Source organism: Cyclopterus lumpus, chromosome 18 (assembly GCF_009769545.1).
Source record: "Cyclopterus lumpus isolate fCycLum1 chromosome 18, fCycLum1.pri, whole genome shotgun sequence".
Classification (NCBI taxonomy): Eukaryota; Metazoa; Chordata; class Actinopteri; order Perciformes; family Cyclopteridae; genus Cyclopterus; species Cyclopterus lumpus.
Window position 1 is genome coordinate 3,456,570 of NC_046983.1, and position 12,591 is coordinate 3,469,160.

Sequence of the window (12,591 nt, forward strand, 5' to 3'; positions counted from 1 at the left end):
GCTGTACGGAGCTTTTATTTATGGCTGTCATATACCGACAAATGCACTCGGCTCCGCAGCAACATAGTGATAATTCTCCTGTGTGTATTCAGCGTTGACTTACTAAATTGATACAGTTAATTAATGCGTTAAATCCCCGAGAACGACTATTTTGGCAGTACCTCTGCGGCCCACTAGATGGCGCTTCGATAGCCGGTGGTTGAGAATAGCCGTTTTGGAGCGCGCTCAGTCCAGCTCGTCGTTATCGCAGCAGTACACACACTTATTTCAAGCTCCGCTCTGACACTGAGGGACATTTTACATTTCCGTCAACCAAAGGGCCTCTGTGGTCCATCAATTTGCTCTCTTTCCGCCTCCCTCTCCCTCTCGACCTTTCACGGAGACCTTTAATCAAAGAAGAGTTATACGGCTCCCCGGAGCCGCCGCTAACTAGCGAATCACACGTCCCGACAGCGCTGCAGGGATTTGGTGGGTCTGAAAAGTCGGAGTCCTCCCCTTAATCCTTTAGAGCAGCGGCCTGAATTATGCATGTTGTTCTGGGCTACGGGGAAAGAAACTGCACCGGTGCCGTGTGGGAATTAATCTCAAACACAGCTCTTTAAATCTTTAAATTCTGGTGGAACGAGAGGGAACGACATGCCGCCCCCTGTAAACGATGCAGGAAGCCCCTCGGTTCGACCGGTTCAGCGTTGAGATGCATCACTGCCGTGTTCAATAAATCTGGTGACGCACCAAGATTACAAAGTTAGACTTGGACCTTCAGTCCTTTCAGAATAAACTTTCGTTTTCATAGATGGGTTTGGAAAAAGATTGTAAAAATACGAGGCAACAAAGTTATCTCGTTAGGGTTCAATCTTACTTACAGCCACAAATCAAGATGGCGACGCCCAAAAACCTAAACCTACATGGTGATGGCCAACAACCAAAATGTAAGGGCCAAAACTAACTTATATGGTGACGGCCAACAACCAAGATGGCGATGCCCAACAACCTAAACGTAAGGGCCAAAAAACAACCTATAAGGTGACGGCCAACAACCAAGATGGCGACTCCCAACAACTAAAACGTAAGGGCCAAAAAACAACCTATAAGGTGACGGCCAACAACCAAGATGGCGACTCCCAACAACTAAAACGTAAGGGCCAAAAAACAACCTATAAGGTGACGGCCAACAACCAAGATGGCGACTCCCAACAACTAAAACGTAAGGGCCAAAAAACATCCTAGATGGCGACGCCCAACAACCAAGATGGCGGCAGCCGAAACCGAGATAGTAACGGTCAAAAACCTACATATATGGCGACGGCTAAAATGCCATGAGGCTTCAAAACCAAACAAACCAATGGGCGACATAACGGTGACCACGTCTTGGATACAGTCTCTGGCTCAGGTGTGGGATCACAGGGATAATGGGAAGTCAAACTCTATTGGTCGCTTCCACTCTCAAGAAATCCCACTTAATGAACTCTTAACTTAAACTTATCACCTTGTTTGGTGGATTTTCCTTGAAGCATCATACTCACTCAAGGGAAACCCAGCGGTTGCTTGGTGAAGGAGTGTGTAGGGGGGGGGGGGGGGGGGGGGGGTATTAGTCATCCACTCTCACAGCCAATGAGCGTACAGGGATTGAACCCAAGCACAAGTCAGCTTATCCCGTTTTTACAGCTCCAGCAACCTCTGGTAGGTTTTCTCATCTCCTCACACATTTCTTTCTCTCTCTCTTTCTCTTTCTCTTTCTCTTTCTCGCGGTCACTTCTTTTCTCCCGTTAGATAACGCCACATCATGGCGGCGATCATACGGCGTGAGCGTGCACTCTCTGCCCTACATATGGAGTTACACAACCCAATCTCCTCAATGTCCTCCCGCGACTTTCAGCGCGGAGGAGGACGCAAATAAAAATAAATATAATAAAAGAGAGAATCCTGTTGGAAATGCACCAGTGATGATTTTCAGTTTGACTTTGGCATAAAGAGAGGAAGTGTTTGTAGTAGAAATGGAGAAGAAGGGTGAGGAGGGAGAGAGAGAGAGAGAGAGAGAGAGAGAGAGTGTGTGAGTGGGTGAGTGAGATTGAGTGAGTGAGAGTGAGAGTGAGAGAGTGAAATTGAGTGAGAGAGAGTGTGAGTGGGAGAGAGAGATAGTGTAAGTGAGTGAGTGAACGAGAGAGAGTAAAAGAGAGAGAGAGAGAGTGAGTGTGAGAGAGTGTGTGAGAGAGAGAGTGAGAGAGAGAGAGTGAGTGGGAGAGAGAGAGAGAGTGAGTGTGAGAGAGTGAGTGGGAGAGAGAGAGAGAGTGAGTGTGAGAGTACAATAGAGAGAGTCCTGGCTTTCTGCATACCAGCACAGCAAGATGATGTCACAGCTGTCATTACCCATGGTGCTTTGCTGGAAAGATGAATGAAGTCGGGACATGTGGAGGGCGTCAATGAAGACGCGCTCCTGTGTTTCATCTGTATTCTAACCATGTGGCGGTGATTCATACCGAATGAGGATGCTTTAACGTGTGTGTGTCTGTCTGTCTGTCTGTCTGTCTGTCTGTCTGTCTGTGTGTGTGTCTGTCTGTCTGTCTGTCTGTGTGTCTGTGTCTGTCTGTCTGTCTGTCTGTGGTGCATCAAAAGAAAAACCCAAAGCTTCTATTGCATTCATCCTTTGGCTCGCGTGCTTAACGATGTCCAAAGAGAGACGAGGAGGTCTGGAGAAGAGAAGAGAGAGAGGCCGAGTGTCCTGCACTAAAGGTGTGTGAGAGAGAGGGAGAGAGAGAGAGAGAGAGAGAGAGAGAGAGAAGATACACAAGGGAGGTTCGTATCACGCCAGAATGTCACGCACTCATTAAGCTGGAAAAGAAAAGACTCTCGAGGAGGAGGAGGAGGAGGAGGAGGACGAGGACATTATCATATCCAAGTGGAGCAGTTCATGAACAGCAGAGCCCGCTTGGGGGGGAGGGGGCATGATATACAACATTTAAGCCGGGTATCAACTTTGATATTTGACCCATCTTCTTAATTGAATGTGCAGGAATAAACTATTAAAATAAGCAGTTCAGGTCTTTACCTCAGCGGAGCCTCCATGGCTCTGGATCACATGATCCTCCTCAGCGGATCGGAGGAGCCCTGAAGAGAAAGGACATTACGCAACACGTCAAGTTCCGATGCTTCATGTGTTAAAGCTGCATTCTCTCTCCTGACCACCAGGGGGTGACTCCTCTGGTTGTATAGAAGTCTATGCTTCATGTGTTAAAGCTGCATTCTCTCTCCTGACCACCAGGGGGCGACTCCTCTGGTTGTATAGAAGTCTATGCTTCATGTGTTAAAGCTGCATTCTCTCTCCTGACCACCAGGGGGTGACTCCTCTGGTTGTATAGAAGTCTATGCTTCATGTGTTAAAGCTGCATTCTCTCTCCTGACCACCAGGGGGCGACTCCTCTGGTTGTATAGAAGTCTATGCTTCATGTGTTAAAGCTGCATTCTCTCTCCTGACCACCAGGGGGCGACTCCTCTGGTTGTATAGAAGTCTATGCTTCATGTGTTAAAGCTGCATTCTCTCTCCTGACCACCAGGGGGCGACTCCTCTGGTTGTATAGAAGTCTATGCTTCATGTGTTAAAGCTGCATTCTCTCTCCTGACCACCAGGGGGCGACTCCTCTGGTTGCATAGAAGTCTATGCTTCATGTGTTAAAGCTGCATTCTCTCTCCTGACCACCAGGGGGCGACTCCTTTGGTTGTATAGAAGTCTATGCTTCATGTGTTAAAGCTGCATTCTCTCTCCTGACCACCAGGGGGCGACTCCTCTGGTTGTATAGAAGTCTATGCTTCATGTGTTAAAGCTGCATTCTCTCTCCTGACCACCAGGGTGCGACTCCTCTGGTTGTATAGAAGTCTATGCTTCATGTGTTAAAGCTGCATTCTCTCTCCTGACCACCAGGGGGCGACTCCTCTGGTTGTATAGAAGTCTATGCTTCATGTGTTAAAGCTGCATTCTCTCTCCTGACCACCAGGGGGCGACTCCTCTGGTTGTATAGAAGTCTATGCTTCATGTGTTAAAGCTGCATTCTCTCTCCTCACCACCAGGGGGCGACTCCTCTGGTTGTATAGAAGTCTATATAAATGACTCTACTTCTCTTGATGTATTCCCTCAGTAAACATTGTAAACATTAGTTTTTGGTCTCAATCTCTAGTTTCAAGTCTTCTTCAATACAGCGTGATGTTCATTTAGTACATTATGGTCATTTAGAGTCAAACAGACCATAAACTACGTCCACTTCCTAGACAGTCAACACACTAATGAGAATCACAGTGAGACTGATTAATCTTTCGAGGAATATTTAAAGATAATATATGCAGCTCAAATGTGACATCATTATCGTCGCCTGTCATAATATGACTTTTTAGTGTCAGTTTATCTGCTACTTATAGATTGATGTGTAATAATTCAGAGTCACGTGACACCTCGTCTCATCCGGGCACGTTGGCGTTCAGCTCCATATGTGACAGCCGGCTCCGTCTTCCTCACGCATGGCGCACCCCGCGGCATGGCGCTGCATGGTGCCACGCGTGTGCGCGTGCACGTGCGCGAGTATAATAATGCAGCGGGATACCCAGCAGCGCTCCGAGATTGCGTAATCCTCCGCCTGGTTGGACCGGCTTGCGCACCCGCGTGCCAGCGTTGCGCTTGCAGACATTTTGAGGCAATATGCTTTACGGCTGGGGTTGGGGGGGGGGTTGGGGGGGGGGGGGGGGGGGGCAGGGTTGGAAGGGGAGGGGCAGTTTCACCTTTCAGGTGGGGCAGGGAGAAAAAAAGGGGGAGGAAAAAGTCTGTCACGAGCTGGTTCTCATAGTTTGATGCAGCGCGTGAGGTGGGAGGAAAATACTCCATCTAAACATCAGTAGACTCATAATAAAAACATAATAAATAAATAAAAATGACACATAGATAAATAGAAAAATAATAAAAATAATAATAAAAATGACAAATAAATAGAAAGTACAAAATAATAAAAATGATACATAAATCAATAGAAAATAAAACATTATAATAAAAATGCCACACAAATAAGTAGCATACGCTTCTTTAACCGGAGGTGGATTCGTTGAAGTCTTTTTAATTAATTCTCCCCGTGATTCACACACACCGACCGCGGATGACGGTGACTGGAGGAGCGGAGACTTCCTACGTCACACGGGGAGAACGACACGCGCGTCCAATGAGGGGCCGAGGATGTGCAGCGCGAGGACGGAGCCGCGGACAGAAGGCTAATAACCATGCCAACCGAGGGATATAGCGCGCGCTGGAGAATGAGAGGGGGGGAAACCCTAGAAGAAGAAGAAGAAGAAAAAGAAGAAGAAAAAGAAAAAGAGGAGGAAGAAAATATTTAAAATATTGTGTGCGCGTTTAAAGTGGATAAAGGACAAGAGAGGATCCTGGTTTCCTACAGGAAAGAAGACAAGCTGGTAATTCTCTCTCTTTTTATTATTTTATCTGTGGCGTGGTCTCCCTTCCCCCCCCCCCCCACCCCCCCCCCCCCCCTCTCGCGCACTGCTGCAGATGCTATTTATTCTTCTATCTCGCTAAAAGACACGCGGCGGTTTCACGGCTCGTGAACGCGCCGCTTGGTGAAAGAAAAAAGAGAAAAGAAAAGAAAAGTGGAAGCTCCGGGGCTGCACGCGCTCCCGTTACCGCAGGGATGTGATGCCCCCCCCCCCCCCCTCCCCCCTCATTGCCCCCCAGCTGCGGGGCTTTAGGTGGTGGCGATGGTGCTGCTTGGTGGTGACCTTCCCCGGCCGTTTGCAGTCATTGACTGTGTGTGCGTGTGTGTGTGTGTGTGTGTGTGCATGTGCTCGTGCGTGCGTGCACATGAGCATGAAAGAGAGAGATGAAAAAATAAAAGGGGGCGGGGGGTGAAGGGTGCGTGTGTGTGTGTGCGTGTGGAGGTTGAGGTGGGAGGTGTCAGAGAGTGGGGGATACGTTTCTGGGGTTTTTTTGTGAATGGAGCTCCACATTCTCTTTGGCGCGCGCGTGCGCGCGCTGGCAGCTCCGCTGGCTGAGCTAAAATTAGCCTCGTGCCGTTTTCGTCTGCGTGCGGCAGCGGCAAGAGCGGCAGCAGCGGCAGAGGCGGCGGCGGCGGCGGCGGCATATGTGGACCAGAAACCCGAATTAGCGGGTCCCTGAGTTGCAAACGCACGCGCGTCTGTGCACGCGCTCCCATCCACGCCGCCGGTGAATAGGACAGCAGCTCCCGCCGCGCCGTGCCCCAGGACGTCATGCACCATTTTTAGAGATGCTCTAAAAATAGAAATTTGTTGATGATGGTTCGGACCAGGTGGGGATCGAACACCTTCAGCGCGCGGCATCTTTTAGGTGAGAACGCAGCGGATTTAAGCTTCCATTTAATTGCGTGTGTGTGTGTGTGTGTGTGTGGGTTCGTGCGTGCGCGCGCGTATGAGTGTGTGTGTGTGTGTGTGTGTGTGTGTAGGCATTTCGGTCCGTCACGTTGCTTTGGAGCCGAAATGTTGAGAGAATATTTTATTACTCTCATTTTCTGAATGACTTTTATTCTTTCTGTTTCTCCCCCTCTCATCGTGCGCGTGTCCACACCTGCTATTGTGCGGCTGCTAATGACCTGTCTGCGTGGTGCGTGGGAGCTGCTGGTGACGTGCGTGTCCCAGAGCATGTTTTTTATGAATGAATGAACGCTTCTTATGCCCCTTTTATCCAAAAAGGAGGTTTCTATGTTAACACCCTTCTTCTCCTTCTCTTCCTCCCTTTGTTTTGTCCTCTTCCTCTCCTCCTCCCTCCCTCACACTATCCTCTTCCTCTTCCTCACTCTTGCACAACCTTCCTTCCTCTCATCTTCAAACCTTTCCCCCCTTCTTCCTCTTCCTCTCCATCGACACTTCCCCCGTTCTCCTCGCACGCTCTACCGACTGCAACCTCCTCCTTCGTTTCCTCTCCTCCTTCCCTCCTCGCTTTTCCTCCCCTCTTCCCTCGCTCCTTCCTTCCTTTTTACATGTCTTTCTGCTCTTCCATCACCTCCGTCAATCAAAAACTTTGATCATTTCCTCCTTCCTTCACCTCTGACCTTGCTCCTCCTTGACTACCCTTTCATCTACCTCCCTCCTCCTCCTCCTCCCTCGTTCCTCCAGCTATGATTCTCTCCCTGGCGGCAGCAGCAGCCATGAGCAGCGGCGGCGGCCTCAACTCCTCCTCCTTCTCCCTCGACCCCTTCGACTCATCCACCTCCTGGGGCCTCTCCGAGGACCCGTCCAACTCCTCCTCGGAGCCCGACGGGCGAACCCTGACCCCCGACCTCCGGCCGGCGACCACCGCCGTCGCCCTGCAGGAGGTCAACCCCTGGGACGTGGCGCTGTGCGTGACGGGGACGCTCATCTCCTGCGAGAACGCGCTGGTGATCGCCGTGCTGTTCTACACGCCGACGCTCCGCGCGCCGATGTTCGTGCTCATCGGGTCGCTGGCGGCGGCGGACCTCCTCGCCGGCCTGGGCCTCATCCTGAACTTCGTCTTCACCTACCTGGTCGACCGCTCGGTGGAGTTCGTGACGCTGCTGTCGGTCGGGCTGCTCATCTCCGCCTTCTCGGCGTCCGTGCTCAACATCCTCGCCATCACGGTGGACCGCTACCTGTCGCTGTACAACGCGCTGACCTACCACACGGAGCGCACGGTCGCCTTCACCTACGCCATGGTGGCGCTCATCTGGGCGTCGTGCCTGGCGCTCGGCCTGCTGCCGGCGTTCGGCTGGAACTGCCTGGGCGACGAGTCGGCGTGCAGCGTCTGCCGGCCCGTCACCAAAGCCAACGCCGTGGCGCTCGCCGTGGCCTTCCTGCTCGTCTTCGCCCTGATGACGCAGCTCTACCTGCAGATCTGCCGGATCGCCTTCCGCCACGCGCAGCAGATCGCCGTGCAGCACCAGTTCGTCGCCATGTCCACGACCAAAGGCGTGTCCACGCTGTCGGCCATCCTGTGCGCCTTCGGGGCGTGCTGGCTGCCGTTCGCCACGTACTCCATCGTGGCCGACTCCAGCTACCCGGCCGTGTACACCTACGCCGCGGTGCTGCCCGCCACCTGCTGCTCCGTGATCAACCCCATCATCTACGCCTTCCGAAACCCGGACATCCAGAAGTCGCTGTGGATGGCGTGCTGCGGCTGCGTGCCGTCCAACCTCTCCCTCAGACCCCGGACCTCCAGCGACGTGTAGCGGGGGGAGGTTTGGGTTTTCTGTCCGGCGTGACGCCGAGTTCGGGATGGAGGGGGAGGGGCTTGTGAGGCGAAAAAGGTTGAGCTCTTCACGTCAGGTGGCCACAGGAGACGGGCCCGAAAGATGAATATAAATATTTAAAGATGGAGAAGGTGGCGTGAAACCAACTCACGGCGTCCTCGTGGACGACGACCCTCCTTTTTTTGGGGGGGGGAGGGGCGGACCAGGAAGCGAGGCCTCCCCCCTCGTCTCAAGAGTAGCATACGGGGTTCGGGAGGGTGGGGGGGGGGAGGGGAGGGGGTCGGGGGGGAATAACGTCCCGAAAAACAAAAGCCTCCAACAGGACATTGGCTTTTTTTTGTTTTTGGGGGGCGGCACTGGTTATGCAATCTAAAAAAATATACTGCGTGTGGATACAAATACGACGAGCTAAATATATACGACGAATGACCTTGAGTAAAAACTTCCTTCCCTTTTTTAAAAATACATTTTTAAACAAAGATTTTATTTTTTTTTTCTCCCTTCGAGTCGCCGATAAAATTTGCCGACGAAATGTGTCACGATACACAGAGAGAGAGAGAGAGAGAGAGAGACTGACTCCTCCCCCACAAAAAACACTCTACTCTAAATCCACCCGGTTCCTAAAACCTAGAGAGGGGGTTCTCCACATGATAGAGAGAGAGAGAGAGAGAGAGAGAGAGAGAGAGAGAGAGAGAGAGAGAGAGAGAGAGAGAGAGAGAGAGAGAGAGAGAGAGATGGATTCAGCACCAAGGACAGCGCCCTGGGAACGCTCTCTGCTGAGGGGAAAGTAGGCTACGCTGTTCCCCTCAGCATCTCGATAGGGAACGAGCTTTAAAAGGCCATTCCAGCTCATGATTGATGCTACATTATATATATATACACACATGTATATATAGATACACATGTATCTATAGATATACATGTATGATGGTATTTTTTAAGTCAAGGCAAATGGAGATTATTACGTTTCTAATCGAGGTAAAAAAAAAGAAAGAAAAAAGGCGAGGCTTCATTTAACACATTCGCTCCTTTAATGTTGCCGTCTGCGTTGGCCTTATTTAAATAAACTCTTCAAATGACGGTGAAGATGACCCCGATCCTCCCCTGGGGATCCACCGGACCATGACCCCCGGGTCCTCTTCTGTCCTCCCTCAGCACGAGTTATTAAATCTGAATGTGGAGACAGACGCCGGTCCGATTGACTATCTATTAGCTAGAATAGAGGTCGTTTTAGATATCGCCAATCGACCAATCGATGAGCTCCAAAAAAACTTTTGAAAATATTGCTCCGTCTTCACTGGAAACAACGTATAGGTTCAGGCTTTGGTTTAAATAACTATTTAAGTAAGTTACGTCAACTAAATCTAAGAAAACTAAAAACACAGATTAGTTAGTGGTGGGGGGGGGGGGGGGGGGGGCGGCGGCCTCGTTCCATCTAATCTCTAACGCTACGATAAACATGTGCCATGCTAATGCTAAGTCCCGCGGTCAGGAATAAATCACGTATTCAGGGAATAAGGCCAAAGCCTTCATGAACCACACGCACAGCGTCTATTAATGCTGTAAAACAGGAGCATCACATGGTCTCAGCTTCTCTGGCTGCCATGTTCACTACACACACACACACACACACACACACACACACACACACACACACACACACACACATCTGGGTAATAATGTCGTGAGGGTTCATCGTCGCATGCTGCTCATCTACACGTGTTGGAGGCTTTCGGGGAGAAGAGTTCATATTAAAGCTGTCGTTTCAAAAACTATAAAACTCACTCAAATCAACACCAGACCAAAAAAAAAAGGTACAAAAACAAACAACAACAACAAAAAAACACGTTTCTGCAACAAGGGAGTCACTTCCGAATTGAAGCTTTCTACCAAATAAACCACGAGGACGGTCGACAAAGGACACGGGAACTCTGGGAAACGGGTGCTCAGGAGGTGTTCTTTTGTTTCTAAAGTATTATTTATAGTTATTTGTGTATTTTTCTCGGCAGCAGCAAACAATCAGCTGTTTTCTGAGGCGGTTGTTAGCGGAGCAGCAGCAGCAGAATCTCTTGTGTGTTTTTTTATTTGTTTGTTTTTTGGCCTTTCAGAGAGAGAAAAAAAAAAAAAAAAAAAATCGCAATAATGTCCAACTGTATTTTGCTGTGTACAAAAAAAAAAAATGATGGAGGAAGGCGAGAGGACGACAGACGGAGGCGGTGGGCTCTGAGAGTGACTCAGTTTATGTTTCAAAGCAACAAAAAGCACATTGCACTCGATATGAATATTGCCTCTTGGGCAGGAAGTGGTGAAGGTGCGGTGTTGTTGTTTCTCTTTAAAATAAGCTTTATTTTCTGTGTTGGATGTCTTTGTTTTACACCCAAAAAAAAGAAGGAAAAAAAAAACGAGTCCGCCGCCTCCCTCTCTCGCCCTCTCTCGCCCGCTCTCTCTCCTCTGATCGCCGGAAACCGGCGAAACGAACGCGTTCAAAAAGCCGTGAGCGCGGTGGGGCGGGTGGAGCTCGACTTCGGTGAAGCGAAACGTTTTTTTTTTCCCCCGGAGAGATAATTAAATCTGTTTCACGCGGTGACCCCGATGTGAATCCCCGCCGTTGTTTGGGGAAGCTAGACGGGACCCGGATTAGCGTCTAAAAAATGTCCCTTCAAAGCTACACGGACCCTTATGTTTACCTGCCTGTTCAACATGAATCGGACTCAGTCGGGATGGGGAACCAGACTTTTGGGGTCACATGGTTTGTTTTACTCTGTTTGAAGAAACATCTCAAAGAGAGTCCACCAGCTCTGGAGACTCTCGGCTCAACTTAAAAGTTAAAACTTTAATTAAAATGGCTGAATATTTCAATGGGATTGGTGCGATAAGTGGACTAAAGGGGCCAAATAAAGCCGCTGAAAGGGTCAAAGTACCGCGTCCCCTCAAGGACTAGCCAACTCAGGAACCAGGGGTCCAAGCCGGTCCTTCCTGAAGGAACCATTCACTTTATTTTAAGAGGGGCTCTTTGTTAGGAACCTTTTTCATCCAAAGAACCCTTTTTGCAAGAAAGAGTTGGTCAATGAGTGTTGACGACAACCCCCCCCCCCCCCCAAAAAACTGTGATTGAGAACCATGATTGTTGGTGGGTTGCGCAGCATCAGATCCGCCTTAGTCCTTTAGTGTTCTAGACAAAAACCCTTTGAATATCTTGGTGGAACCCGTTCTTGGTTGCATCCTTTGAAAGTGGAAAGGTTCTGAAATAAAAGCTCCAGGGAGGATTCATGATGAAACCATTAAATAACCATAGAAGGGTTCTCTGTAGAACCACTCACTTGTTATGGTGGGTTTACAAAGGGTTCTACCAGGAACCAACAAAGAGTTATCCTGTGAGGACAAGCCAAAGAACCCTATATGGTTCTAGTTAGCACCTCTAATTCTAAGAGCGTTTGCTTTCATTAATTGATTATATATTCTTCTTTTGGTTGAGAACATTTTATGACCACTCGTCTCGAGCTGAGGATAAACGTGAAAGTAAACGCCGGGCGCCTTGGCGGCCATTTTGGAAAAACCATCCGGTGGGCATTTCTTTAAAAAAAAGTGTCAACCTGCTTTTTTTTTTTCGGGGGTAAAACAATCCATTTGATCCAAGTCTGGAGGGAATAACGAGCCCCAATGTAATAAAAAAAAAACACACACACACACCAATCAGCTGTTTCCGCGAGTGCGCTGACGGGCGTGTTAAATGCTGCGTCGCTCAGCTGGAAGCGAACAGCTGATCTGGAGTCAGCATTCCCATCTGGCCTCTCCAGATACTCATGCTTTTAACAATTAACAACATCTGTGAATACGCCACCACTCAGTCCACCAATCCTGGGGCAGCAGTGGAGCGACCACTCACTGTGTGTGTGTGTGTGTGTGTGTGTGTGTGTGTGTGTGTGTGTGTGCGTTGACCCCCTCCCCCCCATGGGATCACAGCCAATTGTAATGAACCATAATTCAACCAACTCTCACTATAATTCAACTTAAAAGACGGGGGAAAAGAAATACTGTGTGTGTGTTATTTTTATTATGCAAATGCTGTACAGAAATGTATATTTTTGTAATGTTCATCAGGGCATGAGTTACGAGTCATGGTCACTGCTGTGAGCATGAGTTTGTTGTGAGCGTGTGTGTGTGTGTGTGTGTGTGTGTGTTCTTCCTCTTCTGTGTTCTTCCTATAAACAAATGTCAAAAGTTTCCTTTTTGATGAGGGTACGAAAAAAAAAGAAGTTCTGTGTCGGATACGCTGAAAAAGTGCCATATTTTTCGACTATCTAGTGTCTTATTTTATTTGTTTATATTTGTGTACATGCACGTTTATCAGAGGGGCGACTGTCGT

At 49.2% G+C, this 12,591-nt stretch overlaps 1 protein-coding gene across 1 annotated transcript; it reads left to right on the forward strand.

The window, feature by feature from the left end:
• The first annotated feature begins 5,194 nt into the window (after positions 1-5,194).
• gpr185b (G protein-coupled receptor 185 b) lies at positions 5,195-9,205 on the forward strand. The gene is made up of 2 exons (XM_034557410.1): positions 5,195-5,442; positions 7,135-9,205. The coding sequence occupies exon 2, from the start codon at positions 7,137-7,139 to the stop codon at positions 8,202-8,204; it is 1,068 nt and encodes a 355-aa protein (XP_034413301.1). The 5' UTR covers positions 5,195-5,442; positions 7,135-7,136; the 3' UTR covers positions 8,205-9,205.
• The last annotated feature ends 3,386 nt before the right edge of the window (positions 9,206-12,591 follow it).